Source organism: Cyclopterus lumpus, chromosome 13 (assembly GCF_009769545.1).
Source record: "Cyclopterus lumpus isolate fCycLum1 chromosome 13, fCycLum1.pri, whole genome shotgun sequence".
NCBI classification, from domain to species: domain Eukaryota; kingdom Metazoa; phylum Chordata; class Actinopteri; order Perciformes; family Cyclopteridae; genus Cyclopterus; species Cyclopterus lumpus.
Genome location: NC_046978.1, coordinates 977,104 through 1,001,727, shown reverse-complemented (window position 1 = coordinate 1,001,727; position 24,624 = coordinate 977,104). Strand labels below are relative to the sequence as shown.

General features: G+C 42.4%; 2 protein-coding genes across 3 annotated transcripts in view; one reads left to right on the top strand and one right to left on the bottom strand.

Annotated features, from left to right (window-relative positions):
- clpb (caseinolytic mitochondrial matrix peptidase chaperone subunit B) overlaps positions 1 to 6,894 on the bottom strand; it is a 29,029-nt gene extending 22,135 nt beyond the window's left edge. The window contains exons 1-3 of one of the 2 annotated variants that reach the window (XM_034548900.1): positions 6,200 to 6,894; positions 5,882 to 5,933; positions 3,088 to 3,174 (exon numbers count right to left, since the gene is read on the bottom strand). In XM_034548900.1, coding sequence (XP_034404791.1) covers positions 3,088 to 3,174; positions 5,882 to 5,933; positions 6,200 to 6,680 — 620 coding nt within the window. In that variant the 5' untranslated portion in view covers positions 6,681 to 6,894. The remainder of the gene's footprint in view (positions 1 to 3,087; positions 3,175 to 5,881; positions 5,934 to 6,199) is intronic. The other variant, XM_034548902.1, reaches the window with a different exon arrangement.
- A 3,487-nt stretch (positions 6,895 to 10,381) lies between these two features.
- stard10 (StAR-related lipid transfer (START) domain containing 10) lies at positions 10,382 to 23,699 on the top strand. Its single transcript, XM_034548941.1, has 6 exons — positions 10,382 to 11,217; positions 18,981 to 19,128; positions 19,275 to 19,378; positions 21,551 to 21,671; positions 22,016 to 22,068; positions 22,607 to 23,699. Exons 1-6 carry the CDS (start codon positions 11,059 to 11,061, stop codon positions 22,811 to 22,813), a joined length of 792 nt encoding a protein of 263 aa, XP_034404832.1. The 5' UTR covers positions 10,382 to 11,058; the 3' UTR covers positions 22,814 to 23,699.
- The last annotated feature ends 925 nt before the right edge of the window (positions 23,700 to 24,624 follow it).

The following is a 24,624-nucleotide window of genomic DNA, read 5'->3' as shown; positions in this document are numbered from 1 at the left end:
TCTGAGGACAGAGGATATTTGGGATATTGGACTATATAAATAAAATTGACTTTACGTTGCCATGTTTTGGTGTGTAGCCATTTACATCAAGGTATCATGCCTTGAATAACCCTTGAACTTGCTCAGTGTGTTTTTCTCCATTTCTACTAAGGAAAGTGATAATATACTAGACGCAAAGCTGCCCATCATGGTGTATGGTCATCAGGAAGACAACTCAACATAATTACCTGCATTTCTTTGTCTACAGCTCAAAGTTTGAAGTCAACAGAACAATTACAGAATTGTAATTGTAATGTAATTGTATTAGAAAACAAAAGGTTTTATTCAAAGACCGATGCTCTGTTGAAGCATTTAGGAATGTTAATTATTCAATTCAGCTCATTTAAACCCTGTCACTATTTCTCTGTTAAATTAAAAAGTTCAAGTCCAACTTTTTACAGCCATTACTTATTCTTATTAATTATTTCATCATTGCTATTTAGCTTTAAAATAAAAAAAGTGGTTGTTAGTGATCATTTATTTCAGGAAGTGTTTTCATGAAAATTACTACTTCGTCGAAAGCTTAAGTAGTGTACAGTACACTTGTTGAAAATCACTGCATGAAAACGCATTAATGTGGTTTTAATGTGGCACAGGTTAGAATACCTTAAGTATTTCTTTATGTATAATATCAGTGCCCCCCAGAGGGAATATTGTTTTGGTGTAGTGAGAAGGGTACACGTGAGACACGATGATTAACTGATTCTATCACTGAACCAGGCTGCTTACCATCACAATCATTTTGTATCGTGACCAAATGATGAGAATATTTCACTCGGAGCTTTCTCTGATTTCCACCACTATTCAATCCAGCTAATCCCGGTCCCAAACCCATAATCCCACTCCACATCACTCTCTCTCCACACCAAAACTATTCTCTTCTTTCCCAACGAGCCACTCATCCTCTCGCTCCATCATCCCTCCGCGTTTCCACCCCCCCCCCCCTCTTCCCTGCCGTGGAGTCACTCGGCCGACAGGTCGGAACGGTCAACAGGCGTTACACTCGGCTGAGCGCTCATTGTGCACGTGAATGCGGCGAGGGAGGGATCGAGGGAGAGAAAGAGAGATGGAGATGGGTATTGTGTGTTAAAGAGTGCAAATAGTGGGCCGGGCCCTGCGCCTCCCTGATTTAGCCCCACATCAAAGCTAAGCAAACACCCCCCCGCCCCCGATGTCTCACCCTTTCATTCTTACACACACACACACCCCTCTACTCCACCTCTGATTCTCTCACACAGCCGCACCTCGACCTCGAAACACCAGAGAGGCGGCCTGACTGAGTCAGTGGACTCCACAGCTTCCACTGCGGCGAAGTATTCTTGAAACACAGTTATCACTTCTGGTCCAGGAAAATATAAACACAATGTGAGGGAGGGGGTGAAGTTATTTAACAATAAGATCCATGCTGACATTCCAGCTACAGGCGAGACCTTGTCCGTGAGTAATGTTCCCGGTGTTTTCACTTAACGGCTGCAAATAAAGTTGTGTGCGACTGAGTAATAGGCAGTTGGCCTGTAAGATATTTGGTATAAACTCCCCTTGTCTGCGTGCGTGCGTTCACAGATGAATCCTCACTGTGTGTGTGTGTGTGTGTGTGTGTGTGACGGATGTCTGTGAACCGATGTTCTGTCTTCCCTGCAGCAGTGACGGCTCACTGGGGGGTTGGAAGACGGGATTAAACACAGAGGAGTGTCACTGCCGCGCTGAGTTATAGCACTCATAACACACACACACACACACACACACACACACACACACACACACACACACACACACACACACACACACACACACACACACACACACACACACACACACACACACACACACACACACACACACACACACACACACACACACACACACACACACACACACACACACACACACACACACACATCAATATGTTACATGCCAACAATCACTCAGCACACGTCATGGAAATATAAAGACGTAATGTCGTCAAACATCAAATAATCATAAAGCTTACGATCAGATTTGTTTCCGAGAAGGAGTTACAGACTAGACCGTGAATAGAAAATAGTAAAAGAAACAATTATTTTCATTAACAATTAATATTAAAATATGTTAACAATGAATTGATTATCGGCTATAAAATGGCAAACAATTGCAAGCAATGTTCATTAAAATGTCCGGGTGCGCATTGTGACAGCTACCAATCACTTATTTTATTACATACAATTTAAAAGCATTTGAGGAGCCGGAACTAGCGAATGTTTGGCCTTTGTTCTTGATTAATGACGTGAACCGATTAACAAAATTGTTGTCAATCAACTAATCGATTAAGCACATCAACTCTTGAATAACTTCATAGAAATATTCAAGCATCAGAAACACATAACTATAAAATGCCAAAAACACAACTTATACGCTCCAACGCATAAACTTCCAACGGTCACTACATTACTCACAGTCAGACTAATCCTACTCACAGTCTACTCAATCTAGATGGAGCAGATGTTTCCATCTGAGCTGCATTATTAATTCAAACTATCTTACCAACTTGAGGAGGCAGCAACTGTAACCCTGAGATTTAAAGTAAGCGCATTTTAGGCTATTTTCATGTTGAGAGTTCACATAATGCTTCTCACGGGCACATGGGGCCCTTAAACAAAAAAAGTGACCACACAGCCCTGAAAAGACAAAAAGCCCTGTAAATTGGATTTGGCCCGGCCTTAACCTCGGCCCCTCTCTGTGCTGTGTGTGCTCTGGGGGCCAGGAGGCTAATTTAATTTGTTGGACAGAGAGATGGGGGGAACGGGGAAAGACCGTCTGTCAGTCTGAAAGTCGCACTTTGCACTTCTGAAGACCTACTGTAACAACTAGAGCGGGGACATGGACCGCATATGCTCACACACTAACTCATGCAGGCAGCTGCACGACACCACAACTCCACATTGCTGTTACATATGTTCACCAGGGAGGACTTCTCACAGCTGAAAAACACATGATTTGCTATTTGCTCAGTGGGTTTAGTCGGATGAAATACACACACACACAAACACACACACACACACACACACAGACCTGTGCTGTCGGTTCATGGCAGCCACCATGAGAGCGGTCCAGCCTAGACGGTGGCGGTGGTTAGGGTCGACCCCCTCTTCGACCAGCCTGACAGGGAGAAACCAAACAAAAAAGTGGCGATAAATTAACACCACCAATAACGTGGACATATTGTAGTCTAAAACAAGTGTCCATATCGTAGAGGTATCAACATGTTTGTTGGACTGTATTGTTAGCACAGTATTTGTCATACTTAAAAAAGGGAAAGAATACACGTGAAGAAGCACAAATGTGAAAACGAGCTACATGGCAGTCCAGCTGCTTGTGCGTCTCAAAGACCTGCCTTGTTAGACACTCCAGCATGAAACCAGAACGGGATATCTTTGTCTTCATCCGAGGACACACACTTGCTCCTTGACCAGTTAATGTGTCTATGTGTTTAAGCCAGGTGTGTGTTGAGTTTACTGCCTGAGGGGATGACATCAGGTACTGGAGTGGCACAGTCTTTATGTGTGTCTTTATGTGTGTGTGTGTGTGTGTGTGTGTGTGTGTGTGTGTGTGTGTGTGTGTGTGTAAGTGATTGGCCTGTCGTCTCGTGTGTTTACAGTCAACACGGTGGCCTCTGTCTGGTCTGCACTCAGCTCTGATGCTCTGTGGCTTCGTTTTCACTGCCTGGTCTGCATGTAGTAGAAGCTCTCCGCTATACATCCGAGCTTTTCAGGGAAAAGACGGTAAAGTTAAAGAAGGGACGGACTTGGTGTGGAGTCAGAGCTTTTGTATTTCACATGCGAATGGCAGAATTGGACGGAAAGGCCGTGTAGATGATCTGAGCTCCGTGAGGAGGGAGAGGGTTCGAGTCGAGTAAATCAAACAACTATTTCTAGAAACAGAGTGACATTTAAGTCCCTTTTGGGGACATTGTCTGAATATTTTAAGTGTTTTGATGTTTGGATATTGTCCAGCCAATCTTTCCTTCCAATGTGGCAGAGAAATGCACCAGAGCGTCAAGAATATCTGTCAATCCTGCAATGAAATCAGACCTTTAAAAAAGGGGTTTACCAAGCAGAAGAAAACAAATCTATTAATGTGGATTTACTTTGAGGGGACAACATTCTGTTTCGCAAGCTCAGATAAAACTGGAAGGGGGATATTAACTATTTTAACCAACAACAGTTTCAAACAAGCACAACATATTTTACATATTTTAGCACCGTTATAAACCGACATGAACCCGTCTTAGCGGAACCAGCTGTTTCATGATCAAGTCTGGCTCTCGACTTCGTGCACACCTTCCGGTATCTCAAGATGATATAACGATTCACCGCAGTTTGAAGCACAACGGCCTCCATGAAGCGTGTGTGAAAACGAGACGTCTATCCTCTCCACTGCCTCTCAGCAGACACACCCCGACACTCTACCACTTCTCAGAACTAAACCAAAGCACTTAACACATCTGTGACCTGCTGACTGTCTCGCTGCACTCTCACCTACGCCATCTGCCACACGGGCACAGGTAACCCAAGCCAGCGAATGGAGACACACATGGATAAACACATGAATGCCTGAGCTCATATTATACTCGAAGACACACTGTACACTCGCACAAGCAGCAATTTAACGCACATTTACATGGTTATTGCCCAGAGGTGAGCAACACGACTGACAGGAAATCCCACCATCCACTAATATGATGCACGATGTGTTCATCTGTACTTTATGTGATCAAAGGTACTACTGTAATGGCACATTGTAGGCTCTTACTGCAGCAGACCGTCCACGGCAGATTTTAGGATCATGACAGGTGTTCTGTCTGTTTTCATAATACTTAAGATTTGTAATGTAATATTATCAGCTGGACAGACGGGACCAGGAAGTACTTTAAGACCTGTTGTGCTCCTTTTTGGTTCACTTTGGTTGATTGTCTCTGACTACACAGGGGAATTCTATAGGGCTCAGAGCAAAGGGGCGTTTTAATCTGCTAGTTAGAACAAATAAATAAAGATAATGCAAAGTGGGAGAAGAAAAATCAGAGGGAAGACAACCGGGAAGAGGCACTCTGAGTGGCCGAGTGCCTCTTCCTTCATGTAAACACACTGATGGTCCTCTTCTTCCGCCTGGTGGTTACTGGTGGGACTACAGGTGACATAACTTTGTTTTCACTGTAGAGGATCGTAGCTGCTCTACAAACTGGACAAAGCAGATGACCTGGGATGTATTCAAGGCTATGAGATCTGAATGACACTAAAGAGCAAAAATGTAAGGAAACTTACAAAAAAAGAAGCATGTTCTCTTCTTTCTAGTTATTATTACATTATACAGCAAAGACCACTTTGTAGGAACTACTCGTGGTCTCTTAATTCAAATAAATGTAGTACATTGTAGTCCAGGTTGAGAGAGACTTAATTAATGTTTATTGTCTAAATTATTTCTGCGTTAATAGATGATATGTCTACATAAAACCGTGACAGGGGCTCATCAGGAATATAGATATAATGTCCAAAAAAGTATTTCAGTTCAACACAGATCGTCCCAATGTACAGGTTCAGTTCGAAACCCTTTCCAGATGTTTTCCTCCTACAGTCCACTGCCAATATCTGTTCTTCTCTGGCATGAACACCACAGTATTAAAATGCAAAAAATGGCTATGTCACATGATTTATAATAATTTATTGAATGTATTCATAATCTATTTAACATCTACAACCCCCTTAATACTCTTGGTAGCCTTTCTTGATTATGTGCTTTACAAGGATGCTAAATGCTAGGATGTTAGGATGTGTGTGTGTGTGTGTGTGTATGTGTGTGTGTTTTGTACCTGGCCACATCTTGAGAGTTATTTGACCTCGCTGCCTCCAGAAGAGCATCGCCTTGTTATTGTAAAAGCAGATACAGAAAACATTAAACAAGAAGAATACAGAGAACTCAAGTACACATAATTTAGAACTTAGCAGTACTGTTATTCGATGCCCAAATCCAATTCCCCAAATATTATCTTAAATCAATTGACCACTATGACGCTTGGTCCTCATTAATGTTATGAATTAACAATATTTTCTATACAAAGTGATGAACCACAAAAAGACAAAACAATAATACTAAGCCAGACCGCACAATGACAGTTGATGAAGCCTACCCTTGTTATCAGAATCTTTTTTCAGGCAGAAGGCCACTGCTGCTGCAGACAGCAGCCCGATAGAGGTCGCTCCTGCCCGGCTGGCTCCTCCACCTGTCCCCTGGCTCCCCCCACCACCACCACCACCACCACCACCACCACCGCTTTGCCCGCTCTCCTCCCAGAACTGGTTATTGTTGCGCCCTCTGCTGGCGAGCGCCGCCCACGAGCCGCGGCGGTTCTCCAGGTTGGACAGCCATCTAGGGGCGATATGGTGGTACTGCACCGAGGGGGTTACACTGGTAGCAGTGGTCTCTTCAGCTAAAATCCCCCTTCTGGAGACTCGGGAGGTGGACACGATGGGGTTGCGGTTGATCTCCACCGGTGTCTGGCGGACGGCCTGGCACGCGGCGCCGCCTGCGCTGGTCTTGAGCACGCGGCTGCACGGCGACAGGCTGCGCGACCTTCGCGCAATGAGCCTGGTGGGAACAGATGATAACATGGCGATGAACTCAACGCAACGAGCATGAAGTGAATCTCTCTCCGTGTGGAAGTTAGTCCAGCGAGAAACGGATCCGCTGCAGGCCGGGGACACCTCGGTGATTACGATGTAACAGCGGCTTTATTGCCTCGAATCACAGGCGGCTACTTAAAACCATGGAGACGAAAACAACCGCTTCACCTCATCGTTGCGTAGATGTCACTAGAAGTGTGATGCATTCTGGGAAATGTGGTTTTACCGGAAACGTCTGTGTCAGGCGCTCATGACGAGCTGTGTACCTGCTGTCACATACTTCCGTGTTCACTTAAATCAAGTTAAACTGCCGTGATGTACGGTTATTTGTTTTAACTTCTTATATTTACATGTCCTGCATTTAATTCATCAGTACAATGTAGCACAGCTGTTGATTATCACGCTGTTTGGCCTTTAGTTTCACATCACAGGTGGTTTATTTACTGCATTAGACATAACAAATCTGTTTCTGGTCCTTTCGTATACAAATCTATTCAGTTTCTACACGAAAGGACCTGAGAATAACAGCACATACACACACAGTGACATACATTTGATGACACAAGCAGTCGTTTTGTCAGTGTACTTGTCCTTTGATAGTTCAGCTCCTCGGCCGCCAGGTGGCGTCAAAGCACAGTGCCGTCGTCGGCCAAAGTGCCGTTGCAGGCAAACGTCATCATCTTTCGCAAACGTCCTCAGTTTGGCATATAATATTGAGAATGAGCGGATAAACCTGTTATTTTCCCTTCAATCAGGAAACTGACAGCACAATTGTAGACTGAGAGAAAGCGAGACATTGCAACACTGTACTGTCATCACACCACATGCTAGTTTACTATTGGGACACATGTAATGTATATGTAATGTTAATATTCAAAATACCATCAAATCACTCTTTAATTCACTCTTCTTGTCGTATCTATGGTGGGACTCAGTCCTTTTATCTCACTTAAGTAGGCATGTGTTTCTCACTATTCCAAAGATGCACCTTTTTCACCAACGTGAACACACTTAGCTCAGGATGTGAGGTTTTGTTTGTATGTGATCTGCATTATTGTGACTGCAAAAGATAGAAAAGTGGATAAACAGGTAAGAAAACCTGATAAACTTGAAATTATTTTAATAGTTCTAGTATCAGGAAACACACACACACCTGACTACAAAAGCAGCACTGTTTGCAGAATTTCTTGTCCTTAAAATCCCAATGAAACTGCATTTTAAGAGCATGTTCCTTGTGTTTTTATAAATGTTCCTCTTGAAATGTGAAGCTTCGGCAGACATCAGTGAAGAAAGGTATCAATCAACCTTTTAAAGCAATGTTATATCAGTAAATGAAAGCAATACCCTGTAATAATTTAGCAGCAGGAATGGCGAGCGTGGATTGTTCAGAAATCTGATGGTACTACTGGGTGGTGTTTTCATTGAGTCTACACCTACTTGCATTCGATGTGTTCACCACTAATGACGCGGTGTATTCAAGGAAAAATGTAACAATGTTTTGCCATTATTTGTGTGACTGCAAATACGAGTCAAACCAATCTGACATTATTCAAACGTAGGCTGTAATTTCTTAGATGCATGTTGAGTGTTAGCAAAAAGCTTACTGTGGCTCACCAGCCATGAATCACAGAGGACATCATGCTCTGCCATCATAAATCCACTGGCACTTTTACCAGCACTCCCTAAATTTAAATATCAAAGTGGGTTGTCTGCTGGTCACGTGTGGCCACCATTGATGGGGTGGGGGAAGGGCCTAGAAATGCCCCCCTCCCCGCAGTTTGGGAACCACTGTTTAAGACATATACTAGTTTGGATGTTTTATGTTTGGATAAATATAGAATGCCCTATTCATGAGAAACGTCCCCTCTTACTTGCCTGTCCCAGGAGGTTAGAGGTCATGGTCAGCAATTGAAAACTTTATTTATAATGTTTATCCAAAAGACAGTTTCAGTAACAGAAAAAATCTGTATTGCACCTGTGCAAAGAAAGAGGGAAAAGTCCATGCTTGCAAAAAGGGATCACACCTGAAGGAGGTTGATGTGTGTACAGTAGGCTCCCACCACAGAATTAAACTGTTCTCATAAACAACTTCCATAATTGTTTTTTCTATCTTTACACAAACGTGTGATTCTGAGAACATGTAAGGTGTTTGTTCCACTTATAGCTTATTTGGGCCTCAATATGTCGTGAGAACACCCACAGATCAAATTGAGTGAAGGAGGCCAACAATGGGCTCACACACTCCAAGATGAAAGGAGGGTGAGCAGAAAATGTGTGTTGCTCTCAGGATGCGAGTTTATAATTGAACCATGAAGGAACAGTTCATAAGGAAGCATGACCATAAAAAGTAAACACTTCCAAATAAGCTACACGTCAGCCAACAGGAGCCAAGCACGCCCCCGCTGCTCCCTAAACTAACTAGTTTGCACACACAAAAAGTGCGCGTGTGTGGTGTGATAGCGCGGGTTGTGTTCATTTTCTGTCGTCAATATGCAAATAGGGGGACCCTACAAGAGTTTCTTGCATGTTTAAACTGTAGAAAGAAACAGGCCGTTTATTATTATACAATCACACTGGAATAAGTGTGTGAGGGGACCAGTCAGTGTTGTCCCCACATGGCAACTTGGACATCTCAGACCACACAACTGTTATGTAATGAAAGAAACCATAGGCCCATTCTCTCATTTTCTGACCTACCTGTTTTTCCAAAAATGTAACGAGTGTTGCTGAACTTTCATGACAGATCTGCTTCTCAAAAGGTGTGCGACATTGGCAAGATCTTCCAGGACTTTTACAGAAAGTAACCGTTTTCTAATGCTAATTTGATGAATTTCTTACACCACTGTTACATCACAGTTACAGTACAACCAACTTATTTTGTTACAAAATAGCCTCATATGCTACCGTAGCTCCCCAAAAGCTTCTCAACAACATTAGCTGTAACAGTTAGTCAGTTGCCCTAGTTTATTTTGTCCATTTCATTTACATTCTGTGGTTTAGCATAATTTTATGTGAACATAATATAACTACAGAGCTGTAGGCTACTTGGTGGGTAACAGGCAATAATAGGATGACGCTACTGGAATGTTGCCTTCTGTTTCTGATTAACTTTAATTGGCTAAAGAGGTCAAGCTAATCATATTGCTCCATAAAGCTTTCACTCTGCTGAGGAGACAACCTTTACGTGTAGGCCGAGCATTTTCATGAAGGGATTTACAACACACAGGACCAACAACAATGTGAGGCACTTTTAATTGTTAAATGAAACAAACACAGACTGTATAACACAGTGTTGACCCGCTGCAGAGGTCATAGCCCCTACAGTCTGTGGTTATAGCCAAGCCAGCAATAACAATTCATAAGCTCTGGCCCATACAGATGTGGCATTGAATGTCTTTGTTTTAATGGTCAGCTGTTTATATATATTTCAGCCCTTGTGTCTTTTTAAATAGGGTCAAATTAACCACTTTAAATAAATACAGGCATAGATAGTACTCTTTATTCCAAGTTTTCATTCAGCTATAACTTTACAAATAAAGTTTACAGGATAAAATATCTTGACTACGCATAGCCGAGAGCTTTACGAGGAGTACCTGAAGGCATCACATGGAGGCGTTTCCATTGTAGCCGTTACTGCGTCGCTTGGCTGTACAGCCTGAGTCCCCCCTCCCTCCTCCTCCTCCTCTTCCTCTTATTTCTCACCGCATCTCCCCCACCACCTGCCACAGCAGCGACGCAGCGATGGAGAACCGGCGCAAATGATTACAAGCTCACGCAAGACTTCAACTGAGAGAGAGGGAAAGATAAATAAAAGCCAGACGAGTATAGACGGATAAAGAAGGAGACGTAGAGATAAAGCAACGGAGAGACGTGCGGAGACAGAAACATATGCTTCGTGCTTTCTGAGGACTGACGAGCCGAGCTGAAACTTATTCAACCACCGCGATCAACTAAAAGGCACATTTGTTCATTCCATTTTGCCACTTTGCATTATTCCGTTGCGTCCTCTCACCTGCGCGAGACTGCGCTTATTCACCTCTGTTTCACTAGTTTGCACAGGGTGGATTGCGGTTGTTGCACCTCCCTGAACGCGCGCACGCTCACACACACACACACACACACACGCACACACACACACACACGTGCACACGCTGGTCATCACAAGACGCGGTGCAGCCCACGAAAAGCTTCTCGCGAGGAGGAGATTGAATTGGACACCTTATTCGCACAGGAGAGGAGGACAAGAGCGGCTGGCTCTCTGCTTCCCTTCATTTCCCCGGCTCACCGCGTCTCCTCCGGGCCCAACAGGAGTCTCATAGACCCCCTTCTCTTCTCCTCCCCACCCTCCCCTTCCCCCGGTAACAATATGTCTGGACAGACAGTGACCATCCCGGACGACCGGGCGTTTGCCAGCTTCAAGGCGGAGTGTCTGTGCGAGGAAGGCTGGAGTGCGAACCACAACAAGGGGGGCATCACGGTGTGGACCCAGGGTCTGGAGGAGGGGAAGCCCATCCACAAAATTAAGGTGAGACTGTTGAACCGCCGCACTGGGTCCCTAGCATATGTTAAAACAAAGTATATATTTGATTTGTATCTGTATTTTCTATTGGGAGGACAGAAACGGACCGTGCTGTATAATCCAGGTGGCAGATTCCCATGTGATGAGAACTGCTGACATGCTCTAACTGCTCTTTTTTTTCTTCTCTTTTTTTTTTGCTGCATGGTAGTTGCAGAGGGCTCTACAACCCACAAACAGCTTATTGCATATAAAAGCAATTTAGTCAGATGACGTGGCATATCATAGGCTGTCCCTTTTTATAATCACATAAACAAATGGGTTCATGTCGGTTTATAACGGTAGTTAATAAAAGTGCAGCTGTAAAAGCCTGCAGCATGCAACTTTATTTTGACATCACTGTTTAGTGAACACATCCTGTGCTAGATCCGCTCATCTATTTATAAATGTGTATATGGCTGGGTTGTAAATATTGCCTGATGCACACTATAAGAAAGCCCTGGTACTTTAGAGAAGTGAGCCTCAGGAGTCAGGGTTACTTCTCTGGGGACTAGACGCCATTATCCTCTGCCCAAAAGCATATTAGGTAGTGTTGACTATAATATTTCAGCTTACTTTGTTGACTTGGAGTTGGTTTTGCATAGAATTTGTCATTCATTTAACATAGCACAGGGAAGTGAACAAAAGCTGAAATGATCCACTAAACAACACAACTGACAATGGCTGGAAAGAATATAGTCAATAATCTGTTAGTCAATAGACAGAAAATAAATCAATAAGTTATGAATTAAAGTTTATTTAGTGGTTACAGTTTCTGTGATTTTAAGGATTTGCTGCTTTTCTCAGTTTGAAATGATTAAAAATGTCTTTGGGTTTAATGACGAAATATGAAGGTTAATAATTTGTGATGGTCGTTTGTCATTATTTGTTGATATTTTATTAACTAAATGATGAACCAGGCCGAGAACATGCACTCCAGTACAGTTTGACATTAATACAGTAACACGAGTTGCAGTAGATGGAAAGTAGCTCCTCCCATGTTTATGTACGATAATAATGTGAAAGTACTTGCTGATCTAGTCAAATAGCAGTTGTGGCAGTTTGTCTCAAACGTGAATGTTTGTATTGGGAGTCAATGTGGAGGCAGAAATAGCTGCGTCACTTTAAGACATGGAAAAACTGCTGTGTACCATCTAACACATCCTATTTGATCCTGTCATTATTAATTATGTATTAGTGTTCCTGGACAAAGACCCAAAGGAACCAAACTAATTCAGCATAAATGTACATTAATTGGAATAGATGATTAAAGAAGTTTGCACACAGGTTAAGATAAAAAGTGACAGTGAAATGCCATTTTCAGCTCCTTTATCATTAAGATCATAAGTTATTTGAGGGAAATTAAGGGGATGTATAAAAACCTACTTAGAGTCTATTCATACATATATACTTAGGTCCTATATAACTACTTGAATAAAAGGTGAACGATTTTCATTCAAACACCGTTGACAGTGTAGTGTGACTGCAGTGATCTGCATTTAGCCACCAAATCTATTAGCAGTTGGGGTCGACAGCCCCGTGGAGTTAAACATTATATCTCTGTAATTCACGTTACCAATATCTACCACAGCCCCCACCGAGCCTCAAACCTGACTGACTGGCAATGCACGCTTAACTGGCTCACAATCTCTAAAAGTGTTGTCACTTTATGACAGAGGCTTCACAGCCTGTAAGGTTGCCTCAGAATTTCCGACCTTTACAGTACTTTCTGATCTGACATAACATTGTGATTACTGTCATTTTACACCGGGATACATTGAACTCTGTGTAAACACGTGTGTGTGTGTGTCTTTCTGCTGATATATCCGGGTCCGAAGAGCGTGAGGGAGCCACCAGGTGTTTACTTTGTTAAATAAAGTGGAGTGTGTGCATGACTGGGTGTGTGTCTGTGTTCATATGGGTGTGCAGGGGCCACAACAGCAGAGGGATTTTCCCAGTCCCGATCCATCGACTGAATCTGTATCTGTGAAGCGGGGTCTCTCGCTTGTGTGTGTGTGTGTGTGTGTGTGTGTGTGTGTGTGTGTGTGTGTGTGTGTGTGTGTGCGTGATTCTCCAAGGTATGTCCCATGTGTGCAGAAGGAGAGATGTATCATGCCTGCATCAGCTGGGTAATACGTGTGTAATTTTGCGTGCGTGTGTGTGTGTGTGCGTACAGTGGTTAAGGACAGGTGTGTTTCCTCGGGACAGCTCTGCAAACAGAGAAAAGTAAAAAGTCCACAGACACACATTAGGAGTTTAAATGGGACTCCTATTTAAACCTGCCACTTTATCTTTATGTAAATACGGCAGCTACAGGAGCTTTATTTTGCTTGGTTACGTCATTCTTTATTTCCTGTGTTCTTTCAGTCTCACACACAGTACGAGTTTTCAACCAAACTCTGAGATTGCACACGTTTATTTATTCCTCCTCACAAAATGATGACGTAGTTGTAGTAGTGTGTTAATAAGGCAGTTGTTGTGTATAGATCATGCTTATAGATGCGTGTGTGTGTGTGTGTGTGTGTGTGTGTGTGTGTGTGTGTGTGTGAGTGTGTGGGTAAGGGTAAGGCTAGGGACATGCAGCGATGTCACAGATACTGCTCTTCTATTTATAGACGAAAAGAAAGCATGCATCTTTGCTGATGCCTGTCGAATGTTGATAAATAATAGCAGTAAAAAATATATATATATATCCAACGAGAGTGAATCATCATTACCATTAGCAACCTAATTATCATCAGCCCCATTATCGTCATAATCCTTGCCACTGTCATGTTCATCAATAATAATGTTGGGTTTCACAGTGTAATCACAGCTGTAAATGATATCAGCACGTGACCCACACACACGATATGTGGGTGTGTGTAAGTGTGAAGGTGGTTTTTGGATACTGTGATAGTTTGACAAACAGTCAGACTGCCTCTCTGTCATGCACACACACACATACACTACTGGCACACAGGGAAGCCCGGCTCTGAATCACATGTTAGACACTCACACCCAGAGGAGCAAACGACGAGAGTACAGAGCGAGGGATGGAAGACAGTGGTGGGGAGAGAAGAAGAGTTGGTGAGACAGGGAATAAGGAAGAGGATGAGTAGTAGGTGGTTTGGGTTGGATGTGCAAAGATCAGACAGGTCATGGGTGTTCTGAGTGGGCGCAGTGTGGACCATACGCTCAGGTTTTGTTTGTGTACCTACTTGTCGGCCTTTTTGTCTCCCTCCGTCTCTGCTTTATCTCTCTGAACTCCCTTTCACTCGTCTCTATCTCCGTCTCCTTGCTTCATCTGTTGACTTCACTGAATTAGTGTATAATAGAATTAAGCACACATGTACTGAGCTGCCTGTACGTCTTCATTCTGCACTGAATGTTTTCTGCTCCCTCCAGTTCTCTTCTTTTGCCTTTTGGGTTTCCTTCCTTTCCTTCCTCCTACTCCTGTTTCAGTTTGCCTGTGGACACAATACATTCTTTATTCTCCCTGGTCTTTTCTGAACTACAAGTCCTCTCCAATCTGTCTACACAAGGATATCAAATATACAATCATTATTTACGCATGGTTGCCTTCTGTAGGTTATTACATTGCAGTATCCGTTTTTTTCTGCTGAGGCATCCATGGCTTTTGGCACAGTCTATTTTGGAAATCCCATCATACTGTATATACTGTATGTGTTTTTGTACTTCCAATATGGAGAGTTTTTGCTGGAGAGTAAGAAACAAGCCTTTAATTTAGTAACATGCAAAGTGTCAGCAGGAATCCTAATGCATTATTGTTTCCCTGTGATGTCAATCTGCAGTCATCCCAATCTGCAGTTTGAACTATTGTCTTTAATAGACTGGCAATGAATTAGAATAGGCACATCAGTGTCAGATGACCTTACGGTCATTAATGACATTTGAACAATAAACTTGTCTTTGTAATCTTCCTCCTCCATGTTCTGGTTTATTAATCCCAGTGCTGGAAACTTTACTTAATTACTAGTTTGTATACTACAAAGTCCTGCATTAAAAACATATATATTTAAGTAAAGTTGTATATTTAAGTTAACAACAAATTACACTCAAAAGTACTCATTTAGAAGTAGTATAAGAAATATGTATGTGCCACGTTCTCATTTTGTTCCTGGTCAAGATTCACCTAATTGGAATGGCTTAATGCATTTGGTGTATAAAGCCATGTCAGTGTTTGTTAGTCTGGTCTTTGGCAGTCTAGTAAGACTGGGGGTATAAGCCTGGGGGTATAAGCCTGGGGGTATACGACTGGGGGTATAAGCCTGGGGGTATAAGCCTGGGGGTATACGACTGGGGGTATAAACCTGGGGGTATACGACTGGGGGTATAAACCTGGGGGTATACGACTGGGGGTATAAACCTGGGGGTATACGACTGGGGGTATAAGCCTGGGGGTATAAGTCTGAGGGTATAAGACTGGGGGTATAAGCCTGGGGGTATAAGACTGGGGGTATAAGCCTGGGGGTATACGACTGGGGGTATACGACTGGGGGTATACGACTGGGGGTATAAGCCTGAGGGTATAAGACTGGGGGTATAAGACTGGGGGTATAAGCCTGAGGGTATAAGACTGGGGGTATAAGACTGGGGGTATAAGCCTGGGGGTATACGACTGGGGGTATAAGCCTGGGGGTATAAGCCTGAGGGTATAAGACTGGGGGTATAAGACTGGGGGTATAAGACTGGGGGTATAAGACTGGGGGTATAAGACTGGGGGTATACGACTGGGGGTATAAGCCTGGGGGTATAAGCCTGAGGGTATAAGACTGAGGATATAAGACTGGGGGTATAAGCCTGAGGGTATAAGACTGGGGGTATAAGACTGGGGGTATAAGCCTGGGGGTATACGACTGGGGGTATAAGCCTGGGGGTATAAGCCTGAGGGTATAAGACTGGGGGTATAAGACTGGGGGTATAAGACTGGGGGTATAAGCCTGAGGGTATAAGACTGGGGGTATACGACTGGGGGTATAAGCCTGGGGGTATAAGCCTGAGGGTATAAGACTGAGGATATAAGCCTGGGGGTATACGACTGGGGGTATAAGCCTGAGGGTATAAGCCTGAGGGTATACGACTGGGGGTATAAGCCTGGGGGGTATAAGAATGGGGGTATAAGACTGGGGGTATAAGCCTGGGGGTATAAGACTGGGGGTATAAGACTGGGGGTATACGACTGGGGGTGAAAGCCTGGGGATATAAGACTGGGGGTATAAGACTGAGGGTATACGACGGGGGTATAATCCTGGGGGTATAAACCTGAAGGTATAAGCCTGGGGGTATAAGCCTGGGGGTATAATCCTGGGGGTATAAACCTGAGGATATAAGCCTGGGGGTATAAGCCTGGGGGTATAAGACTGGGGGTATAAGCCTGAGGGTATAAGCCTGGGGGTATAAGCCTGGGGCTATAATCCTGGGGGTATAAACCTGAGGATATAAGCCTGGGGGTATAAGCCTGGGGGTATAAACCTGGGGGTATAATCCTGGGGGTATAAACCTGAGGATATAAGCCTGGGGGTATAAGCCTGGGGGTATAAGACTGGGGGTATAAGCCTGAGGGTTGCATGTTATACACAGCATTATCCTTCCCTTCTGGTCTAGATATCTATTTTGCAAGGGCACCGTCGCTGCATCTTGTGCTTAGTGCCACTGTTTGTGGTGTTGTTGTTCTGTAATTTATATTTTTCTAAACAATAAAGGCATCATAAAAACATACGTTATAGCACAATAGCTCTGTAGGATTGTACAGGTGTACCAGGTGGCAACTGAGTGTAGACTTTGGGATAAATTAATCTATAACAGTGTAGTTGATTGCATGCAGCTTTAGTTGTCAGATAAATTGAGTTGAAGTATAAAAATGCAGAAATGTAAAAGTAAGTAGTCTAACGGGACATTTTATGTTATTTCTTTCCATATTATCTTTTCAAAATCCTGCATCAGAACAAGGAAATGTAGACGGGCTTCAGAGACTAAGTGGGAAGTTGGCATTTCATTTATCCCTTTTGATTTCTTTTATTGTACATTGTGGCTGGTTGTGAAGCGCTGTGAGACTGTGGCCATGGCTTCATCAATGAAATTGAATTTGACATCAGCAACAAGTAGGCATAGCTCTCATATTGTCGTGCATTTCCAATTTGGATATAGAGGTAATAAATTCAAATTCTTGAATAAGTGGGTTGGAAACCAACATTGGATGTTGAGATTTAAAATGATATCTAGTCTCAGGACAATTGCCGTCACTTAATTTGACTTTCCGAAATGGTGCCTTTTCAGGGTGTTTAATAAATAAGCCTTCATAAGCAAATATTAATATGCTAAACTAAGATGGTAAACATTATACGAGTTTAACAGCAGCATGCTATTATTTTCAGATCATCTTAGCATGCTAATGTTCCCACCGCTGTGCCTAAACACAGCCACACAGCTGCCAGCATGGCTCTAGACCCATAGTCATGTTATTTTACTCTTTCATAACAGAATGTAATTGAATTGAAGGGTTTTTTAGATCCATATATGAATGAGCACTTCAATTTTTAAAATGGCAAGTGCATATTTTGGGCTGTTACACCAAAGAGAGATCTACAGCCAGATGTGGACTCGGTTGGTGATGCTTTTCTTTAATTAAGCTCTCAGGGATCAAGGGGAAGAAGTCTGAACCCTCCAGAGCTCATTCGTAATGGGAGTTACAATCGCCTGGGAAAGACACCCACCTGCAGTCCATTTCTTTCTCATTTACTCATTTACTCTTCTCCTTTTTCTTTTTTCTTTTGGGCACTCGTAGCCTTTTACACTTGCTCTTTGTGTCTCTCATCCTCCATTGTTATGTCCTTTTGTTGTTGTTGTTGTTATTATTAAGACTAATTCCCCCTGGCAATTGTAACTGTAGTAACGGCTTCACTCGAGGGCTGCAGACCTCTCTTTACAGCGGGTGTATGTACAGTGCCATCTACTCCAAAGCTGACATCGGCAGGATTCCCTTATGGTTTCATTATAAGCCTGATACACTACATCACACTTGTTTCAAATCAACAAGTAATGATGCATAAACAATTGATCCTGCTTAGATTCTGCTTTGAAATATATCCATATCATTTATGTGAAGGTTTTTTACAGTAGATTCTAGTACGTGAATGGCCACACACACACACACACACACACACACACACACACACACACACACACACACACACACACACACACACACACACACACACACACACACACACACACACACACACTGTCTCTATCGCTGCCCTCTGACACTGTTACACTCTAACCAACATATGTCTAATAATGTACAAGTCAGTTATGCACACAGTTAAGTTTGTGTTTTTTTTAAATTTGTTCTGTTTGCACATCAGATTAATATGAATGTGGAATTATGTGCTTGTCTTTGGTGTGTTGACCAGAGTTTGTATTTGTTTCACACCAACCTTTGTTAGCGTGAATAGCGACAAACTCTGCAGCTCTCCTCAACAATCACACTGTACTTTACTCTGCCTTTATGGAATGCAGCTTCAATACAATCTTGTTCTTCTGACTTCATACCTTGCATTGGATAGAGCTCTAAAATATGATGCATGATCATCAGCGCAATTGCACGCGTTATGTATTGTAAACTCAATCAATCTGAATTTGTCTATGGTTCAGTCATGTCAGCTCTGTACATTCTCTTGATTGTCTAAAAATAATCATTCTGTCTCCTTCTGTCTGTCTCTTTTTCTCAGTGTCGGATGGTGTGTAAGGACGTGTCAGCTGAGACCATGTATGACGTTCTCCATGACATTGAGTACAGAAGGAAATGGGACACAAACGTCATTGAGACCTTCGATATCGGGAAACTTACAGTCAATGCGGATGTTGGTTACTACTCGTGTATGTCCCACACACTCAACACAAGATGTTCACAGAGAGCGTTTATTTGTCACTAATATGATTGAGTGCTGTGAATGTGCACATTGATCTACATTACAATGTACTGTACATTCATTTATCATCACATTTATCTTGTATCTTAACAGGGAAGTGTCCAAGTCCCCTTCGGAACCGCGATGTCATCACGCTTCGCTCCTGGCTGCCAATGGGGAAAGATTACATCATCATGAACTACTCTGTCAAACACGCCGTGAGTGCACACACACACACACACACACATACACTTATGTACAGAGCGTAAACGTGCTCAGCTGGGGCCCTGCTCTGTTCATTCACCCCCCCAGAACTCTATACATGTATGTTCAAAGGTGCATTGCGAAACGTTGATCCAGTTTCGCAAGCTTAAGGGCGTTGGGCTGGATTAAAAGAAGTCCTTAAACATTTGTGGAAAGGCAGCAATACAACCCTGTGTGTGTGTGTGTGTGTGTGTGTGTTTGTGTGTGTGTGTCAGTCATTTAAAACTACCACTGCATCCAGGAAGTAAAGAGAGTTTGGAACCCTTCCAAAGAGAGCACCCTCATACCTCCTGCTTTTGACTGAGAGAATGATTGATGTCCTGGGTGCTGGCACTGCTTCAGTCCAAATGTAGGGTAGTTAATTTGATTCCGTTGAATATATTGTGTTTTTTAGTTCAGCTTTCAGTCCTGCTATTTAAGAACTTGAGTAATTTGAATGCCAAAGACCAGTAAAGCCAGCAGACACCTCAGGCTTTTACTTTGGCTGTATGTCTGTGTTTCTTCTTCAACAGGAGGAAGAGGGTAAGAAATATCCTGTGTAAAAGCTGGTACTCATCCCCTCTCTCTCGGGCTGCAACAAGTTGCATTATCGATTAATTAATAAGCGATTATTTACTCAACTAATTTATTGTCTGGTGTATGAAATGTCAGAAACATTTAAACATGTTTGCGCAGTGTTCTCAAAGGCATTCAGTTTATTATCACATGAGACGAAGAAAAGTAGCACATCCTCACACTTGAGAAGCTGGAATTAGATAGAGTTTTGCAGAAACATGACTTTATTGATATATTAATTATCATTAATGTTGTCGATTAATTTCAGACAACTAATCAACCAAGTAATTGTTTCAGTTGAACCTCTCTCAATCTGACGACTCGATTTTTAATTTTCTTCTCTGGCTCTCTTGCGTTTCTGTCTGTAGTCCAGTTTCTCAGTTGTGTTCACTAATGTAATGTTTACAAAAGGATAAGACCTCTCATGTGACTCAGCTGTTGACTTCCGCCCTCTGCATTCCTGCATTAACAAGTGGCTACCAACGTGTGTGTGTGTGTGTGTGTGTGTGTGTGTGTGTGTGCATGGCCGTGTGTTTGATTAGCCAAGGTCACTCTTTCACAAAAGTTGAGAGCCTGACTTTTGGAGTGCAGCTTAAGGGGATCCTTAGTGGAGTTCTGAGTTCAGCCTCATAGTGCTGCAAGCATGGCTGTAGACGCTACTGTATGTTGTGTTGATTCATCATTGAATATATAAAATGTCAAGAATAACAAGTGTTAGAACAGCCAAAAGACACAAAGTTAAGTAAATGTTCTGTGGTTCAACTAATTTCTGATTATTACTGATTATCATGTCGGATATGTATTTTACTGGTAAAGCGGAAGAGACTAATTTAAAGCATCAGTCACCTCTTCGGTAACTGGTGCTTTAAATCCTAGAGTCTCTGTCTGCATTAGCTCAGAACATTAAGTTGTCGCTGATTTCCAAGAAACCTGCAGATGTTTGGAAATCTGTCAGTGTAGTGTCAGCAGAAAGTCCTACAATGTAGCCTACTAGTAGAGGTGCAGACACCAAAAATGTGAGTTATATACTTTATGATAAATCAGTTGTATGAAATGTTCCTCTGATAAAGGTTCCTTAGCTGACTGCTGCTCTGTGTGCTTCTTAACTCTGCAGGGTGCCTGTCCCAATTAGCACTGGCTAACCAGTGCTGTACTTTATAATCATGAATGATAATCTCAGATATGTAGTCAAAGGAGCGAGCAGTGGAATAGTCGGCCTTCATTACTGCGGGTTGTGAACTGGATTTACATCAGATATTGGCAGCAACAACAAAAGAAAGCACAATATAGAAACTACCCTAGAATCCTAATGCTTACGTATTTCAACAATTTGACAGCTTGACACAAAGAGCTAAAGACATTTTTATCAGTGTGTGTGTGTGTGTGTGTGTGTGTGTGTGTTGTATACATAATAAATTAATTCAATATGAAATAAGATTGTACAGAGTTTTTTTGTCCTGTTCAAGGTTGCTACATGCATGCTCTGAATAAGGATGTTAATTCCAATACAAACCTTTATGTGTACATTCTATTAAATTCAAACAAAGTTGCCTTGTTTATTGTCTCTACAGAAATACCCTTCTAAAAAGGACAAGGTGCGAGCTGTGTCCATTCAGACTGGCTACTTGATCCAGAGCCAGGGACCAACCGACCACTGTACCCTCACTTACATGGCCGAGGTAGATCCACGAGGTAACTAACACACACACACATGCACGCATGCACACACACACGCACACACACACACACACAGGTGCTTAACACATGCTCAAAGTTCTAATGAATTATTCATTCCCCTACCTTTATGTAAAAATGAGTCACCATAGTAACCATATGAAGGACAGAATAAATTTCACCCTGGTGCCTGGCTCCGTATTTAATCCTGAATGACATGACGTGTAATAAAGAGAACTTTAAATCCCTCTTTTATATCTATCCCCACCCTCCTGTTTTACTCTCTTTCTCTCTCACTTTCATTCTCTGTCAATCTCACACTTTTCTCCATTTTCGTCTGTTCTCTCTGTCTCTCTTTACAGGTTCGTTACCCAAGTGGGTTGTCAACAAGTCTTCCCACTTCCTTGCCCCCCGCGTAAGTCTTTTGCAGATTAACACAGATTCTGTGAGTGAGTTATCGCTTTAGTGACGTGTTAATCCACAACCAATAATCTCTCCTGCACATTCCAGAAACATACTGTTTTCAGTATTTGTTTGTCTGTTTGAGGGTATGTGTGTACTTGTTGAAATGTGGTAAAGGTTCTCTGGAGAGCAGCCTGGGATTGAGCCATGCCTTGATGATAAAATAGCAAAAGAGCGAGATGCACAAATCCCACTTAATAATAACCAGGCTGATGACTTCAACACAATAAATACAATAATAATGTTCTGTCTGTCCTTTTTTGATTTTTTGTAAAATTATGATTAATTTATAATTAAAATGAGAGTACATTCTGTCAGTACTTAAACACATTAACTTTTTTAAACCAATATTCTGCCATCTGAGTATTGATAAATAATGAATATTGGCACTGTATTCAAGTACAATCATTTCCTTTTGTACTCATTGAAGTTGTTAATGATCCATCAACAGATCTATAACAAATTAATGTTATCTTACCTGTTTCTTTAAGGCAATGAAGAAGATCAACAAAGCCTGTTTGAAGTATTCAGAGTGGAAGCAGAGACACAACCCTGGCTTCAAGCCCTGGCTCTACCCCGAACAGACTACATTACCCAGCATCCCACTCTCTGAGCTCAGCATCCAGAATGCTGAGAGCCTGGAGAATATTGATGAGAGCTGCCTGGCTGAGACCCAGGACAGAGAAGACAGCGACTAATGCATACTCACCCACACACATTGTCATATATTCATACACACACAAACAGCAATGCAGGGTTACATGCATGCCTGATACACATCCACAATTACACTTATATATATGTGATTCTATATTTAAGTATGTGTATGCACATTATGTTGCATATGCAGGCATACTAACAGGCACATGTATATAATTCATGCACATAGACAAACTCATTCTTGACCAACTCCATCCATACACACCAAGCCACTCACAAGGGGCACCGAAAACTACTTATGTCGACAAGTCTGTAAAGTCATATTCATTGTAATCAGAAAGGCTGCTGTTAATATGATTTCATTCCCCTTCAAGAGAAATCAAAGTTTTCTAATCAGGACCTATGCAGGGTATCGTAGCTAAATATATTCTCAGTAAGATTTACTGTTGAAATGTTTACAGACTAACCTCAGATTGGACAACTGTCAACTAGCTCTGAACAAATTCAAATAGGAACGGTGGATTTCAGTATGATACCCCTTTATCTGCCAGTTATGTATACAATCTATCTAGTGTACATCTCAGTGCTCCCTCCTCATGGTCATTTACACATATGGAGACATGTCATTCATTGAAACTAAATGTATGCACTCAGACATGTATACACACCCTGAGTGTCATTCTGCCCATGTTGTCTCCCAGTCACTCATTATGTGTCTCCATCACAATTTGTAAGCACATCATACATATGCAGGTGTGCAGAAGGCAGCTGGAACCCCCAACCTGCAACCCTTTCATACACACACACAAACACACACACATACAGATGTTACACACGTACTGTCTGCTACTCTAATTGAGAGATGTATGAATGTATGTAGAGTTTGAAAATTAAAAACATATTCCTACAAAGGTTTTCAAATTTCACTGGTGAGCTGAGTAATTTTTTTCCTCTGTGTGTTTTTTACATGCGTCAGTGCCTTTGCTAGGGGTCTGATGCTGCAGGTCTGCTGAACTAAATTAAATTCAGTTTATTTTGTCTAGCCCAGAATCACAAATTACAAATTTGCCTCAGATGGCTTTACAATCTGTACACATACGACATCCCTGTCCCAGGACCTCACATTGAATCAGGAAAAACTCCCCAAAAACGCTTTCACAGGAAAAAAGTGAAGAAACCTTCAGGAGAGCAACAGAGGAGGATCCCTCTCCCCGGATGGACAGAAGCAATAGATGTCATCTGTACAGTTGAACAACATTACAGAGTTACAACACATTCAATAAATATGACTGAGACTATGAATAATGAGTAGTAGGCATGGACCACGATCCAGATAACCACAATCCATGGGACAGAAGGAGGTAGGGAGGACCAGGGCAAACCTGATTCAGCCCTAACTATAAGCACTATCAAACAGGAAAGTCTTAAGTCTATTCTTAAATGAAGTGACTGTGTCTGCCCCCCAGACTGAAAGTGGAAGCTGGTTTCATAAAAGAGGAGCTTGATAACTGAAGGCTCTGGCTCCCATCCTACTTTTTAAGACCACAGGTAGCCCCGCATTTAGTGAGCGCAGCTCTCTAATGGGGCACTATGGTACTACAAGCTCCTTAAGATATGATGGTGCATCACCAATCAAGGCTTTGTAGGTGAGGAGAAGAATTCTAAATGTGATTCTTTATTTTACAGGGAGCCAGTGCAGAGCAGCTAATACAGGAGTAATGTGATCTCTTTTCTTAGTTTTTGTGAGTACACCAGCTGCAGCATCCTGGATCAACTGGAGGGATTTAAGAGATTTATTAGATGATTATAAGGAATTGAAGTAATCTAGTCTGGAAGTAACAAACGCGTG